General features: G+C 30.6%; 1 protein-coding gene across 1 annotated transcript; it reads left to right on the forward strand.

The window, feature by feature from the left end:
• Positions 1–366: 366 nt before the first annotated feature.
• LOC125838067 (amino acid permease 3-like) lies at positions 367–5,365 on the forward strand. The gene is made up of 7 exons (XM_049517124.1): positions 367–418; positions 3,104–3,185; positions 3,276–3,509; positions 3,604–3,697; positions 3,858–4,072; positions 4,242–4,384; positions 4,465–5,365. The coding sequence occupies exons 1-7, from the start codon at positions 413–415 to the stop codon at positions 5,110–5,112; spliced, it is 1,422 nt and encodes a 473-aa protein (XP_049373081.1). The 5' UTR covers positions 367–412; the 3' UTR covers positions 5,113–5,365.
• Positions 5,366–18,284: the final 12,919 nt, after the last annotated feature.

Here is an 18,284-nt window from a genome sequence, read left to right on the forward strand (position 1 = left end):
GTGGGAAATTGAGAATGAAAAAAATAATCTCCTTTCGAGCGCCACCCTAAAAATGAATCTTGCAATATGTGAATTCAGATTTAGTCGTATTTTAATATGAGTATCAGATATCGGATGAGAATTAAAAAAAAAAATGGATGAGAATTGGAGAAATGCAAGTGAAAGAATTTTATTTTGAGCTTTTGATCTAAAGGTTCTCATTTAAAGAGAGAATTTTTAAATATATAATTATAATTTTCAATTGCTTTTCTACTACTATAAAAATGTTAGTTCATTGCTTCAACTGAGCCACACAACTCATCAAACTCTTAACAATATTGTCCCTCTTCTATTTCATTTTATACATATATCTTTGTATAAGGAATTAATTATTTGAATTCATTTGCTTCCTCAATTTGGGAAGCTAGAAACAATGACGGTACGTAAGATTTTATTTTATTTTAAAAAAATTGTTTGGTCCTCTTTTGTTTCTCAAGACTTATGTTATTTGGCTTCTCATGTTACACAATATGTTTCATTTGAAACAATTATTTCTATTAGTCGAGGTTAATTGAAAAGAAAATTCTTTCTATCCCATAAAAGTAGAAATACAGTCTACAAATTACATATTCTGTTCAAACTTTACTTGTGAGATTATATGAATATGTTATTATTTATTTCTACTTATTAGGTTACTAGTGATTATTCTTTTCCACTTAACGAAATAATTATTGGGTTTCACATGCATGATCCTTCTACCTTATTGTAGTATAAATTGTTAATTATTTAGGTTAGACACCAAACCAACGAAGCGTATCCACAATTAACACATGGCAGTCGTTTGGTTGAAAGGAAATATTCTATGTATATTAAAATTTGCATTATTAGTATCATGTTTGGTATTTTTTTTTAATTGTTTGGAATAAAATTCAGTATATAACTAAGTGTGATATTTGATTATCATTTTACTGTTCTACATAAATAAAACAAGTATAAGTAGATGTCTTATTTTATTCAAAATATAAAAAAATTGAATAACTAAACTTTGTATAACTAAGTCATACATAATCTCTTTATAATTACGTACTATTATATAACTAATATTTGTATTACTAATATATTTTTTACATTCTGGGGTGCCAAAAATATAACAAGTGAAAAGAAAATTTTCACTTTTATGACCATGATATTATAATTGTGGGATATAATTTTACTTTTGAACTACCAAGAGATATTTATTGATAGTGAAAGAGGTGAAAGTTAGGGGGAATCAGGCCAGAGTAGGGAGAAACTTTATGCCATCATTCTGTGCTAGAGAATACTAATTGCGTGTCACATGAAATATGTATTAAAATTAATAATAGTTCCATCCTATATGTCTTTTAAATATATTTATTAGTAATATATAATTATAATTAATTAAATAGTTTTAACTTTTACCTTAGTTTGTTAATTACTTATATATACTATTCCATAGTTTATGTACGCAAGTACGCTTACGTAACAAGTTCGAATAATTTCTCCTCACTATTTTTTTTTGAGAAAAGAAGGTAGAATTTATGATAAAAACTTACTCACATGTAGTACTTATATTAAGTCGATATATGCGTGTCATGTTTTGAATATAGTGTTCTTTTACTTAGTTATATTAATATATATATTTTCTCTGTCCATAATTACTTGTCCATTTTTGAATTGACACACCTATTAAAAAAACAATTATCGATATAGTGAGTTTACCATTTTACCCATATTAATTATAAAGTGAATGAATTAAAAATTTAAGATTTTCAATAAGTTCTATCTTTTTCAAAGTAATTAATTGAAGGCATAGTAGGTAAATAAAAAATGTCCTTTCTTAATTTGTCAAAATGGACAAGTAATTAGGGACAACTATAAAAGAAAAAGTGGACAAGTAATTAGGTAGAGAAAGTATTTTATTAGTATCAATTTGATATAAATAGAAGGAAAAAGAAAAGAAAAAAGAAAAAGAGTGATATTTAGAGGGTCCCAAATTGAGTCAACCTAACTGAAGTGGGTGCAAACGTTTTCTGACTTTAAATGGTTGACTAACGCGTCTCTTGTGTTTTCTGTTTTTTAATTTTAATTATCACGTGGCTTACCTCTATAATAATATAGTATTTTTTTTCTATTGTATTCTTTTTATTTTTTATCCTCCAATTTATATGATGAAAAAAATCATAATACTATTAATTCTAATATCATAAGATTTTATTCAATTTTCTTTAAATATTTTTTACTTTCCAAATCAGTTCTGTGCCACTCACAAAACTTCAATTTTTTTAAAAAATAAAAATATATGTCCAAACATAACTTAATAAATATACAATTTTTCAAAATCTTACAGCGCAAGCAAGGTTAAGTTAACTTAAACCATTTCTTGTAGCTTATTAGAATTAAATATATATTTTTCTTGAAATATACATAGGAAAAATGATACTCCTTCCGTTCTATTTTATGTGACATCCTTCTACTAGGTACGGTGTCTAAGAAAAAATTCTTACATATTTGTATGGTTATAAATAATTTTATTAAAGATAAAAAAGAAAATTTTAAAATTATTATTTTTATTTATAGTAGCGTGACATTCTTTGAAGAATAATGTGCCTCCTAAATTGAGACGGACGGAGTAATAATTAATTGTTGAAATTTACCCCAATAATAGAGGCTATGGCTTACTTCCCCCACTTGGCCGTGGAAGTTGTGGAAAACGCGCGTGGGAACAGAGTATTGGCTGCCTATATATAGCCCATTCCTGCATGTCTTTCTTCAAACACACATCTCTCTCTCTCTACTTATTTACTCTGTTATCTACTTATCAATTCTACTCAATAAATTCCATAACCAAACAACCCATTCATTTTCGTGTTTCACGTTATTTATTTCAATTTTCAAGGAGGAAAAAAAACTCATTTGGGTATTTGCAATATCTTTGAGAAGTGTGAAGAGTTTGCTCTGTTTCTGTTCATCACTCAGTTGAAATCAGTTGGATTTTGAATTAGAGCTTATATAAGTGTGTTGTATGTTGTGAGCCAGAGTCACGGAAAAAGCAGCAGTTTTGTTTGGTTAAAACTAATTGAACTCTCTGTTTTCTTCTATAAAGATGGCAGACAAAGCACATCAAGTATTTGAGGTCTATGGTGAATCGAAATGTTTTGATGACGATGGTCGAATCAAAAGGACTGGTAAACTACAAAATTTGTTGATCTCCACACAAATTTTATTCAAAATTCGTTCATTCTTTTGAACTGAATTTTATTTTGTTGGATTTTCAGGGTCTGTTTGGACGGCAAGTGCTCACATCATAACTGCTGTGATAGGATCAGGAGTTTTATCATTGGCTTGGGCTACTGCTCAGCTTGGATGGGTTGCCGGTCCAACCGTATTGCTTCTATTCTCCTTTGTTACTTACTATACCTCTGCTTTGCTTTCCGATTGTTACCGGACCGGTGATCCAGTTACCGGAAAAAGAAATTATACTTATATGGATGCTGTTCGAGCCAATCTTGGTATTTAAAATTCCCGCCTAATTTCATTTCAAATTTTAGTGACTGTTTAATGTTTTTGTTTATATTGATTTGGGTGTTTCTGTTTTCAATTCAGGTGGATTTCAAGTTAAGATTTGTGGTGTAATTCAATATGCAAATCTTTTTGGAGTTGCAATTGGTTATACCATCGCGGCTTCCATTAGCATGGTGTAAGTGCTAACGAAATAACTTATTCATGTCTTAATTTCTGTATGAGTTATACATTGTTTGGTAGCTGGTTAGGAAATAAGTTATTCATATATAAAATGAATACGACTTTTGATTTGCAATTTGGAAATTCGCATAACTAATAAATGTATATTTCCACAGGGCTGTGAATAGGTCTAATTGTTTCCATAAACAAGGTCATCAAGCTGCTTGCAATGTTTCAAGCACTCCCTACATGATCATGTTTGGAGTAATGGAAATTATCTTCTCACAAATCCCAGATTTCGATCAGATTTCTTGGCTTTCTATTGTTGCTGCTGTTATGTCCTTTACTTACTCTACAATTGGTCTTGGTTTAGGAGTTGCTCAAGTTGCAGGTTAGTTCAAATTTAGTACTATTACCTTTTTTCTATGTTGCTCGGACTCTTCAAAATTATTGTCAGATGGTGTGTGTGAGGATCTGACAACATTTTTGAAGGATCCGAGCAACATAAGTCTTTTTTTTGCTCACTCTTTTTAATCCTTGCCCTGTATTTTGAATTACAGAAACAGGAAAAATTGAAGGAAGTTTAACTGGGATTAGCATTGGAGCTGAAGTAACTGAAATGCAGAAGATTTGGAGAAGCTTTCAAGCTCTTGGAGCTATAGCTTTTGCTTATTCTTACTCCCTAATCCTTGTTGAAATTCAGGTAAAAATTTCTTGAATAAAACATATTGTAATATTTTCGTTATGTACTTACTTATAGATTTTGATGTTTGAATAATTCAGGATACACTCAAATCACCACCAGCAGAAGCAAAGACAATGAAAAGGGCAACACTAATTAGTGTGGCAGTAACAACAGTTTTCTACATGCTTTGTGGTTGCTTTGGGTATGCAGCATTTGGAGATCAATCCCCTGGAAACCTACTAACCGGATTCGGATTCTACAACCCCTATTGGCTTCTTGACATCGCGAATGTAGCCATCGTTGTTCACCTAGTAGGTGCCTACCAAGTTTACTGCCAGCCCCTTTTTGCCTTTGTTGAAAAAACAGCAACTCAATGGTACCCTGACAGCAAAATCATTACAAAAGAGATCGATGTACCAATCCCGGGATTTAAGCCTTTCAAGCTCAACCTTTTCCGTCTAGTCTGGAGGACAAAATTCGTGATCATCACCACAGTTATATCAATGTTAATGCCATTCTTTAACGACGTCGTTGGCATTCTTGGAGCTTTTGGATTTTGGCCACTTACAGTATACTTCCCAGTGGAAATGTACATTGTGCAAAAGAGAATTACCAAATGGAGTGGAAGATGGATATGTCTTCAAATACTTAGTGGTGCTTGCCTTGTTATCTCAATTGCTGCAGCTGCTGGTTCTTTTGCTGGAGTTGTTTCTGATTTAAAAGTTTACAGGCCGTTTCAGAGTTAAAGTATTGTTGATGTTCATTAAAAGGAAAAAAACAAACAATGCCTGAAGAGGTGTTGACCAGCCTGTTGTTGTTATTGTGTAGGTTTTAATTTGGGTTTTTCTTTTTTAATTCCATAACAAAGAAAAAAAAAAGCAGGTCCTTGTATGTATCTATGTGGGAAGAAAAAAAGAATCAAGTCTTTTTTCAATTATGTAACAACTTTTATTTCACTTCAAAGATGAAATAAGAAATTGAATCAAAAGTTTCTATGCATTTCAACTTCTGAAGTTTTGTCATATTATTTTGATGGACTGGGTATATTTATTACCTATAATGCACAATTATTTACTCAGTTCTATTCATTTTACTTGTCGTCCTTACTTAGACGGTATTAAATAAAGGGAAAAGTGCCTGATATACCCCTCAACTTTACCATTTGGAGCTGATATGCCCCTTGTTATCAAAGTGGCTCATTTATACCCTTACCGTTATACAAACGGCTCACATATACCCCTACCGTTACAAAATGAGCTCACATATACCCTTCATTTAACGGAAGTGAAAAAAATAGTTTTAAATTTATATTTTTGACTTTTAATTTTCTTAAAAATTATTGAGGGGTAAATATGATTCTTCTAGCAAAGTTCAAGGTATATTTTATTCTTTTTTCATACATAAATTATTTTTTGACTTCTTTGATTATAATTATTTGAGTTTCTTATTCTTATTTTATTTTTTTCTTTCATCCTTAGTGTAAAGAAAAAAATTTAAAACAATTTTTTTTGTGGTTATATTATAATTTAAAACTATTTTTTTGTTTATATTGTAATTTAATTTTTTGTATTTGAAGAAAAAAGTTTGGTCATCTATAATAAGTTTTACATGTGAAACATAAATAAATTTGATCATCAAAATAATAAATCTAAATTAGTCATTGAAATAAAAAAAAAGTCAAAAAAAATATGTTTGAGGAGGATTAAATATGCTCATATGGAATTATATATATATTTTAAAAATAATAAAAAATGAAACTAATTTTTTTTTCCATTTCCGTTAGAGGAAAAGGGTATATGTGAGCCATTTGTATATAAGTAGGGGTATATATATGCCACTTTCATAATGAGGGGTATATCAACTCTAAATGACAAAGTTAAGGGGTATATCAGCTCTAAATGACAAAGTTAAGGGGTATATCAAACCCTTTTCCCTTAAATAAATAATCAAAAAGTGATACAGTAAAATTGTTATTCTATTTAATATTTCTTAAATAGTCTGTTAAATCAATACTGAAAATAAAAAACAGATGGAGGAAGCATTAATTTCTACCTTTATCCTTACTCAACAAATGTAAAGAAAGATTATATATGGTGAAAAAAGAATAATATTAAATTGAAATCGAAGAATAGATAAAGATAGTTTAGTAAAATTACTCTTTAATTAATATATATCTTCTTAGAAATGTAAACAAATATGACGAATAAAATAGATGGAAGGGAATAATATATAAATTTTAAAGGTTCATCTAGTAGTAATAATGGGAGTGAGTATATAGTCATTGAAGTAAAGAGATGCTTTTGCAATTTGTTCACAAACACTTCTCTAACACATTGTGCAAAGGGTTTGTATTATATTGTATTGTAGTGTTAGTTTAAATATAATATTTGTTTTGATTATTACTTAAATTTTATTATATCGTATCATTTAAATTTATTGTTAGGTAACAATAAAAAGTCTTATTATGTGTAATGACCGATTTGGTGTGATCGCGTCATTACCTTATAATATTTCTTCTCATTTTATTTTTATTTATTATTTACATAATCCTATTATATAATTTATCTGACCTTTTTAATAGTAGTTCTACTCCGTATTCTACCATTTTGTAGGTTTAACATTCAAATTGTTGATGTGTGACATTATATAACAACGGAAAATAATACAATTTATTAAAATAATACAAAATGATATAATACAATATATGATACAATACAATATACATATACAATATGATAATTATGAAACAATATGTAACAAACTCATATCCAAACAGAGTGTAAGGGGTTAGTTTAGTTTGGGTTAAGTTACCTGTGATTATCATCTCGCATTCAGTATGAGTTAAATATCCTGTGAATACATTACAACAAAAACAATCTTTAGCGGTAATAAATAAACACATTAACAAAGAGTGATAAAGTATTTATCAACATTTGTTAATTGTCATTGGATCCAGTGTCGCTCTAGGCTTTAGGGACATTTACAAAGAATGTTAAATACTGCTAAAAATTCATTTTCAGTGACAATTAAACTATTACCATTAATTAATTATCGCTAAAAATCATTTTGGATGTAGTGATATTCACACAGAAAATATAAATTGCACATGCAAGGTCATGTAATAAACTTAACCAAAAAGACATTAACAAATAGAATCAATTTTTGGCCATATATTACATCAACTCGGTCATTCTTACGTACAAATTATAAATTGTATTATTGATGGTCAACAGATATATTATTACTTATACGTATATAAAACCCATGATTGTCTTTTAGTAACCCGTGATTGTCTTTTTAAAATTCTATTAGCAATAAAAACAAGATATCACATGGAGCTACTGGACAAATGGTTTAATTGGGAAGCATAGAATACGGTTGGACAAGTTCTTATATAGTTTATAGCTTTGTTTTATTTGGGCAACTAGTGTACGTGTCATTTTTTTTCCCAGTAATATGCTTAAATTTGATTTATTTATCTTTTAAAAAAAATATATTCAGCAAGATGATTTTTAACCGTAATTAATTAATGGTAATAACTTAATTATTGCTAAATATATTTTTTAGTGTTAATTAGCCTTTTTGTAAATATCCTAAAGCATATAGCGACATTAAAACCAAGGACAATTAACTAATGTCAGTAAAACTCTTTAACACTCTTTGTTAATGTATATAATCTTTTGTCGCTAAAAGCTCTTATTGTTGCAGAGTATCTGAGTTAGAAAAATGATAGGAAATATAATTGAAGAAGAAGATGACTTTGAGGCGTATAAAATCACTTTCTTTAAAGAGATATTGCTCGTGTATATATTGCGGAAAATACAAACAAATTTCTTTAGGATATAACAAAGCCCTTTGTTTATACTTGCAGATTTTTCTTAGGCTACTTCTAGAGAGTCTTTATATATATATAGAACTTAAGAGATGACTTTTCATAAGAGTCATGTTCTTTCATAAACATATGTATCTGATCAATTTAAGACGTCTATATATATTACAAAATATCCGACAAGACCCCTGACCAATTGTACGTACGCTTAATATTTTTCTCTCTTTTGGTCTTTGACTGTGTTTGATTATGTATGAATTATGTTGCCTAATGCCTAGAGTGGATTGAATCATGTTGAAAGTTTTTTGGCTGAATGACCAAAATTAGAAACAAGTAGGAAAATTAAACGGTGCGTGTAGCTAGCAAGCTTATGATGCCTAAAACTATAGTCTAAGTGGAGAAAATTAATAGTGACGTTTAACAGTTTTAAAGTCAACACTTAGAGTCCGTATGGATTGGCTTAAAAAAATAATTTTTAAGTCAAAAAATAAAAAGTATGGGGAGATCGACTTTTAGTTTCAACTTATTTTAAGTCATTTTAAACTTATTTAAGTTATTTTTAACCTTGTCAAACACTTCCCAACTTATTTTGAGTCATTTTGACTTATTTTAAGTTATTTTTACCTATTGTCAAACATTTTCAGAAGTTATTTTACCTATTGTCAAACATTTTCAGAACTTATTTTAAGTTATTTTTAACCATGTCAAACACTTCCCAACTTATTTTGAGTCATTTTTGACTTATTTTAAGTTATTTTTACCTATTGTCAAACATTTTCAGAAGTAAAAAACTAACTTAAAAGTAAGTTTGACCAATCCAAACTCCATCTTACGTGAATATATAATGTGAACACTATTCTGATCACTCTTAAAAAAACGAACGTATGACGTGAGCCATACACAAATTAAATTGTATTCTAAGCATTTTTACGGAAGCTAGTACGTACCACGAAAATTTTAGTCCAACTTAAAAATAAACCTTTGCAATTGGGAGGAGCAATAATTATTAAATTGAAAAGAATGTAGTCATGAGTACTCTTGTATACTTTATGTTAGAATGAGTATATCAATTGTTGTTCGTCTTGTATTCCCAAGATACTTAGAACAAAACTTTGAAGAACTTGGTAAGACACAATAAAGTTTAAGAACATTTTCACAACTAGAAAATTAAAACTAGTAGAGAAACTAGAATCAGAAACAAATTAGATAAAATATACGAAATATTTTTTTTTCTTAAAGAAGAATTGTTGTCAATCTGTGTTTAAAGAATCTTACTGATTCCAACAAACTTTGCAGAAACACGAAGTTACCAAAGTTTAATGAACCAGTGAAGAACAAAAGAACATAAATTAATTCACAAATCTAAAATCTGTAACACATACCAGAATCTGGAAAAACAGAAAGAAGATCAAGCCCACTGAATGCACAGTGTCCCCTTAAGGAAATTATTCCCCTCTAGTATCCGAGGTTTGATTTGAAATATGTCCTCCTAGGATAGAATGATCTCAATCACCAGTGTATTGATACCCAAAACGCTGGTGTCAGCGAGCCACTCAACGGCAGTAAAGTACACTTAGAATACTAGATTTAGTAGTATAAGAAGTTCAGAAAAAATTTTATTTTTAAAATGAGAGGAAATTCCTCAATTTATAGAAAACAAAGGGTAGTGTGAAAAGGTTCTTATTGTGCCTTACCGGAAAGGTCACAAACCTTTGGAAAAGTCACAATCTTTCGGAAAGGTCACCACCTTTCATAAAAGTCGCAACTTTTCATAAAAGTCGCAACTTTTCATAAAAGTAACTACTCTTCATAAAAGTCGCAACTTTTCATCAAAGTCACAACTCTTCATAAAAGTCGCAACTCTTCATTTTCCATTCACACCTTTTAAAACCCAACATCAATTAACATAATAAAATAAAAACAATACAAAAAAAATGAACTATAGATTGCTTGGATGATAAATATTCATTTCTAATTTTAAGATTGTGAGTTTAAGTCATTTAATGAGCAAAACAAGTGGCATGGAACTTTTAGGAAGGGTAAACTTTTTTTAGATGCAACAAGCTAGACTAGTTCAAGTGGTTGATTATCTCCACTATCAATTAATAGATTAAAGGTTCGAATCATAAAATAAGTGAAAATATTAATAATCGTTCTAATAAAAGAAGGGTGGGGGGGGGGGGGGGATGCTAGATGTAGTTTGAGGTGGTAATTATACACAAACATTTGACATTTCGAGTATGGTAATTATATGAATATGATTTTACGAAATAATCTAAAAATGCCAATTAATTGAACTCCTAACGTGATTTCAATTTAAACATCCTATAGTTACTATCAGATGGGGTGAAATTTCAAGGGAAAGGATTGTGATATTTTAGATTTTTTTTTGTTTTTGGTTTCTATATATGATATATACTTTAGAGTTCGACTAATCTGAATTCACGTGGAATAGGAGGTAGGGATCCTTACAAGGGTATTTTAGAATTGTAGGTATGTTATGCAGACATTTGGTACATTTCCAAGAACCATCCAAAGTGCTCTTTTGACTAACACAAGAAAACAAAAAGAAACTATACCTAGTTGTATCCAGCCCATAACATTATATTCTACCATCCATATATCCTGTGGGGGATATTATGATTTTCTCTCTTTATGATAAAATCTAATTTGATAATTTAACCTATGGTGAGGAAAATTTGTCACATTGGAATTTTGTAAAATTGTGCTTTTTGGAAGGATATGCTAAGAAGAAAGTTCAAATTAAAGGACCACTTTTTTATTTTTTTCTACTTAAACTTTAAAAAGAGGGACAAAAATACTCTTAAACTAATGAAAATAGAGCAATCATGTTCTCTACTTATTTTTAGCATGAAAAATACTCTTACCATTTTTGCAAATGATAAGAACACTTTTGTGCGAAAAAGCAAATATATGACATAATTTCTCTATTTCTAATAATTTAGAAGTGTTATTTTAAAGGGAGTAGTGTTAAAAAAATTTCTAAACTAGACGCGAATTATTAGTTTCATCCCCGAATTATTGACATCCTTATAAACACCCCTTTACTTGACTGACTGAACTTAAATACACTCTCGATCTTGCAACATGAGTGAAATACATCCCTAAATTCTCATCAAGTTTGGGAGTATTTTCAACACTTCTCTCGGCTTTTTATTAAGAGCCTCACGCCCTTACAAGAGTTTAAGACCACTTGCTATATCATGTGGTAGATTGAGGGTGATTGGGGGTGTATCTAATAAGTTAATTAGTTAGTCAAGTAGAAAGGTGTTTTTAAGGTTGTCAATAGTTCGAGGACGAAACTAATAATTTGCGTCAAGCTGTTCAAGGGTGTTTTTAACACTTCTCCCTTTTTTAAATCCTTTTTTCCTAATTAATTAAATAAAAAGAATATATGATACACTTGCCCTGGGTGGCCATCCATCTACATCAAAGTTGTGCTCAAAAAGGGGTATTGGAGATGGATGGAGGATGAGGAAGTACATAATTATAAAGTACCATATGGAATAGAGAATGTGGAGAGTAACCAATAGAAGTGACAAGGACCAAACATTGTTAAATCACACAATGGAAAGATGGAGGGGAATGAGGTGCTTGAAAAGCCTAGTTAGATCTTCAAAAAGGATTTGATACTCTCACATGCATCATATTAATTCAATTGCTTTGCTACTCTCCTTCATTTTTATTCTATAAGATGAGTTTTGTCCTTTCATATGTGTCATGAGTTATAGAAGTTAAAGCCACAAATTTAGCATTTTGACTACTTTAGATGAATATCAGATATTAAAAATATAGTAATAACATTGTTATATTAACTTGACTTCCACATTGCTTAACCTTGGGTACAGTAAATTATTGTCATTGAAGCAATTGTTTGAAAAATTAGGAGTACAAACAACTTCATTTGTGAAATTATATTGTGATAAACAGGAAATTATCAATCTAGTACAAATCAATTCAATTTTTCATGAGGGTATTAAACACACTTTAAAATTGATTATTAGTTTCTCCAAAAAAAATTTTGCAAGCCTAAGAAGTCAAAATCGAAGGCCAAAATTGACATCAAACCGATGGTTGGATTAATCAGTATTTGCAAGGATAAAGCGTTTTCAATTAAAGACAACTTTATATATATACTTAGAATTAAAATTTAAGATGAAGAGTGTTTACCGCTCCACGGAAATCTTTTATGGTCCATTACTTAGCTAATTGTATATATGCATGTATATCAAACAACTATCTAATAAAATGAATGTTGAGGTAGGGCAGGCGGAGGAAGGCACGTGACCATCCAATGTGTTGTGTGCACTAAATAATAATAATAATAATTATTATTATTACTATGTATTCCTTTCCTTTCACCTAAAAGATATTCACTAATATTAGGAGGCTATGAGTGGGTTGGTAATACTAATGAGCTTTCTATGAACTTGCTCCACTTTGGTTGCTTTCTTTAGCTTTGATTTGGCCCATATTATATTAGTGGGAAAATTTCACCTCAAGGCTTTTGGGACAATTAATTTATAACATATATATACACAATATATATATATACACACATATACATATACACACAATATATATATAGACAATCAAAGTATATAAATAATATATATTTCGATCATATTGGTAAATTAGATAATTGAATGATATATTTACCTAAATTTCGCATTATTTACTTAGTAATAAATAATTTGTTTTGTATGCATAAAGGAACATTAAGAAGAATCTCCAAGATTCAGGGAAAGTAAGGTAGTTTATAAAGGTGTTGGGTTGCTTATAAGTGCTTATTGAATAAATAAAAAGTGTCACTTGAGTAGATAGATTTCTTCTTTAACATAAGTGGGGCAAATTTGAGTCAACTTGTAAATTATAGTAATGCTTTTAAGATTATTATTTTTTGAATAAATAAGTGGAACTTGAATGAAAAGATTTTCTTTAATATAAGTGCTTAAATTTGAGTCAACCTATGGATTATGATAATGGGAAAATATAATTCATTTTTTGTGCAATCATGTTATAATGTCATATAGTTGTAAACTTTGCTCAATTCTTTATTCACTTTTAGATTTTTGTGTATTCATTTTATGATTGAGGTGTAATTGTGAAAATCTGTTTTTTTTTGGTAGGAGTGAAAATCTGTTTCTTGCTAATTGTCACAATTAAATTTTAGATCATAAATATTGGCGCTAATTAGAGTAACCGATATAATTAAGAGCTTCGATTAAAATCAAGCCGAACTAAATACAAAAGAGTCTAACCATGTTTACTATCAAGGCCTGCTTGCGCATGATCTTCAAAAGACTATGATGTACTCCCTGTATTTCATATTAACTGAATTTGTGAGACAATGCACACATATTAAGAAAAATATTTAAGAACATAATTTAAATCATAATTCATTATCGCCCTTTGTGAAATCATAAATATAACTTTTTAAGTAGTGTAATTTATCTCCAAGAAAATATATAATTTCAATAATTGAAAGGACGATTATGAAAAAAATTTCAAACATTCATCTTGAACTTTAAACAATTCAATTATTTTAAACAATGCAAAAAGCCTCAAAAATTAATTTAATATGGAATAAAGGGAGTAATTAATTTGTTGCCAAAAAAACAAAGAATGACCATCTATCAAACCAAAAGGACAAATTTAGTTTAGAGCCACACAATTTTCGTTGATAAACTAATTAAAGTCATAAAAAAAAAGAATCCAACTGATGTTAATTTATAGCATAAAAACGCATTATTAACATAAATGTATTCTTTAATTAAGTTAAAGCTAAACTATAATTAATGATCTTCAATTTCTCAAAATAATATATCAACAAATTAAACATGTAGGAAACTGCAACTCAATCAAACAAATTAATGTTCGCACATGCAATAAGACCAAAAGGTGATAGGCTAAAATAGCTATAAATTATAATCATGGCCACATATAGAACTTACTTATATATAATGACCTAACTTTTTTTTATACTTAAATATATATATTTGCATGCAACACAACCATCCATATGTTTTAATTAGTACTATTTAAATGAAAGTGGAAAACGCCTAGTCTATAGAGGCAGCCGCTAACATATTAAGTGAAATATTTTTTTAATATAAAGTTTGAGTTACTATAATTAATTTTGCAGAATTTGGTATTTTATAGTATAGTTTTTTTTTCATATTTTTTTACTCTCCCAACTTGACTCGAACATCCCCACCACAATGTTTTAATTAATTTGATAAAAAAAATAGTGGGGGTAAATAAACTAAAATTATGGCCATGCGTGGATTTATTTATACCCCACAAAGTGAAACAAATGACATAGGAAAGTTCGTAACTGGACTTTTATTTTAATTATTTTATTGTTGTAGAAATAATTGTGTATCTAAGTGTACATTAAAGAAGAATATTATTATTCCAGATAAATGGGAAAGTAAATAATTGTTTTATTATTCCCTCCATTCATTTTTACTTGTGACTTTTAGAATATTAAGAGAAAAACATATATTTCCCCAGTTCATTTTATTTGTCCATTTTGCACTTTATAAGCCCCTTGAGAAACATTAATAAACATAAGTATCTTATCACAATATTCATATTAATTGATGTATGGTCTTAAGTCTTGAAAAATGATTTGAGAAAGAAGTAATTAATGATGAGGGCAAAATAGGAAAAAAAATAATTATTTTTCTTAATATGTTAAAAAAAAAAGCAAAAATGAAAATTTATTTTGAAATAGTGGATAAGTAAAAATGAACAGAAGAAATATATATATATATATATATTTCATATTTTATCCTCAACATTACTTTGAGTTCTCCAAATCATCTTCTAAAACTTAAAAGACTAAACATTAATGTCACGCCCCGAGCCTACACCCTGGGCGGGACTGGCACTCGAAGACCTTTGCTGGCCTCAAGCGAACCCTTGGCCTGACTTACTAACTCAACAGAAGACTTAACTCATCACATACACATTTATGAAGTAACTAGAATGTTAATAAGGAACATTCAACTGACCATTAAGGCAAACTCAAGTCTTTAACATATGAAATGAAAAGTAAAGACAACTGGATTAACTAACTGACTGTCTGTCTGTCTGACTATCTATGAATCCTCTAAACAACTGAGATGGATGTTGGGACAGACCCACAACATCCTAATGAACTAATACTAAAACTGAAAGCAATGTAAATGAGTCCTCTGGAATGCAAAAAGGCTCACCAACAGACTCTGAACTGTTCACTGGATCAACGAATGTGTCGGATGCCGATCCTAGTTACCTTTGTCTGCATCATAAGACGATGCATGCCAACTGGCATCAGTACATTGAATGTACGAGTATGCGAGTTGGAATGCTAAAACAACATAGGCTGGAAGGAGAATCTGAAAGAAATACCTACCTTGACTCTTCTCAACTCATGAATACTTAATTGAACTTATTTCAATATAAAGCAGTTTAAACAAGTGCAATATAAAGAAAAGCTGTTTAAAAACATGATGTCAACTCTGTGTATGTACAAGAATACAACATAACTCTGAAATGTATGTAAAAATACAATAAACTAATGTATATAAAAATACAATAACTTTTGTGGGAGTTTCTCTAACCGACAACCATCACATAAGAACTATTGTGATGATACAACGATCTCCCTCACGCTGCCAGCGCATCCTATACCCGGCCAAAGGTATAGGACCTGAATTACTAAGTGGATCCACTAGTCTATGCGAAAAGGGTTCATCTAAAAAATATGACCCTTTTCTACCCATGATGGCTAAATGGTTTAAGGGGGAGTTGTGTGAACTCTTCCCCATCGGTGCTCAATACTACTCCCAAAAATGATACTAGCTCTTTATGTTTTAAAAAAACATACTTCTTTTGTGATATGAGATTAGTGCTCAAAAACTTAGCTCAAAGGTTATCTTGGAAATCAAAGTTTCCCCTCTTGCTTTATTTAGAAAGCAATTACTTTTTTCTGAAACTAGCCCGAAGGCTCTTTGGAAATCTCAGTTTCCGTTCTTATTTAAATGTGAAAACATTATAAATCTCTTTGGGAATACTTAGTCCCATATACTTTTGAAGAAATGAACTTCAAACTTTACTCTTTACGCTTTACTCAACTTGAACTTGTAAGTCTTAAAACAAAGTTAAAACATTTGGAAAAGACTTTTGGAGAACTCTAAGAACTTATCTTGACTTGACTCTTACTTCTCTTAACTTTGATCTTAACTTTCCTTCAATTGGATTATGGATTCAAGGTTCATGATCTCATGTTTATGGATGATTTCATGATGTTTAGATGTATCTTAGAGTGTTGGAATTAACTAGAAAACGTAGGTACATCACTAAGGAACACGTACAAAAAGGTGGGGAATGAATGGGGAGAACTGGCTTCCCTGACACTCTGAGAGGCGCGGGGAGCCAGCCCTCAAAGTTCAGAGGAACTTTTGTGGCGCTCTGGCAGGCGCGGCGCCCCAAGCCCTTGCCCAGAAAACTCCAATTTTTCTCCTTCGTTTTTCATCTCTAAACCCTCTAAAATTCAATGGTTCTTTCCCCAAACACTTAGAATCATTTATACCCTCAATATGCAATAGATTCAACATGAAATTTCACCCGGAAACACGAATTAAATCAACAAGAGACTTCAACAACACAACCATCATGAACTCAAGGAATTTTCAACAATGTTCTTCAAGAACTCACTTCCTTTGCATTCAAATAACCTAAATTCGTTGTATTGAAACAAGATTGGCGTGTGGGTGAACTAACCCAATACTATGTGATCTCACATACCTTGTAGGGATCACCCCCGACAAATTTCACTCGCAAGGCTTGAACGTTCTTGGCGATTTCTTAATTTCTCACCTCTGTTCTCTTCTTTCTTCTCCTCTCCAAACCCTAGCGTAAATTCTAATTTTTCTAAACTGAATAAAGTCTGGTTTTCCCCCAATTAATCTCCTAAAACGAATTAGAGTAATTAGGTAAGGAAAAGACTAAATCACCCTTCTAAAATCTGGATTAGACATTTCCTTATTCCAACAGCCCAACTTCCAAATGGCATAACGTACTCATACAAACTCAGAATGGTGTAAACTTAGCGGTGTTGGAAAGATCATTCTAAGAGCTTTCCAACCATATCTGGAACTATACCTAACTCATCCTGAGCTAGGAGTTATGGTTGTTTGAAGTTGACCAAAAACTCACTTTAACTTGCTTAAAATTTTCCAGATTTCCTTACACTTTCCAAACATAACTATTTCCAGATTTTAAACTTCCTTCTAGTTCTTTCTAGTTGCGGGATGTTACAATTAATTAATCTATATCAATCATTATTTTTTAAGAGACATGCAAAGTCTAAATTGACAAAAGTAAAAGTGAACGGAGGAAGTACTTAAAGATAAGAAAGTGTAAATTACGAGGAAACAATATTTTTAATTAGAAGACTCTCAGATATAATTTAAGTGGTTCAATTTTGAGTCGACATTTTCAATTTTTGGCTATTGTGAGCAAGATGTGTTGCATCATGACAAGTTGTCCATCATAGCTAACAGGAGTGTACAAGAAATTACAAGGGGGAGTCCCAAAGGTGGAGTCCCATAAAGGTGCAAATACTATCGCCGCTAGTTCAAGATCATGGGTTGATAAATTCTTTCATTTTGGCTTCCCTCTTCTCTCGAGGAAAGAACCTATCAAGGAATGCTTTCTTGAACACCTCCCAATTTATGGGACCCGCTTCTACTGGCCTATTCCTCTTCCATTGAGTATACCATGCTTGAGCCACACCCTTCAATTGGTAAGCGGCTAGCTCCGCTTTCTCTACCGAAGTCACCCCCATGGCATCAACTATCTTGTAAACCTCTTCCACAAATTCTTGAGGATCCTCTCCCACTTTGGAACCAAGAAACACGGGAGGGTTCATTCTTGTAAAATCCCTCAATCTAGAAGCCCTGGAGTTCACATTAGTGTTCATAGGAGCAATCACCTCTCTATTGGCTTGAGTTGTCACAACTTGGGCCAACAATTTGATAGTAGACCGAAATTTCGCATGGGTCACATTTTCAACCA

The sequence above is a fragment of the Solanum verrucosum genome, unplaced genomic scaffold (assembly GCF_900185275.1).
Source record: "Solanum verrucosum unplaced genomic scaffold, falcon-dt-bn FXZP01000079.1, whole genome shotgun sequence".
In the NCBI taxonomy this organism is placed as follows: domain Eukaryota; kingdom Viridiplantae; phylum Streptophyta; class Magnoliopsida; order Solanales; family Solanaceae; genus Solanum; species Solanum verrucosum.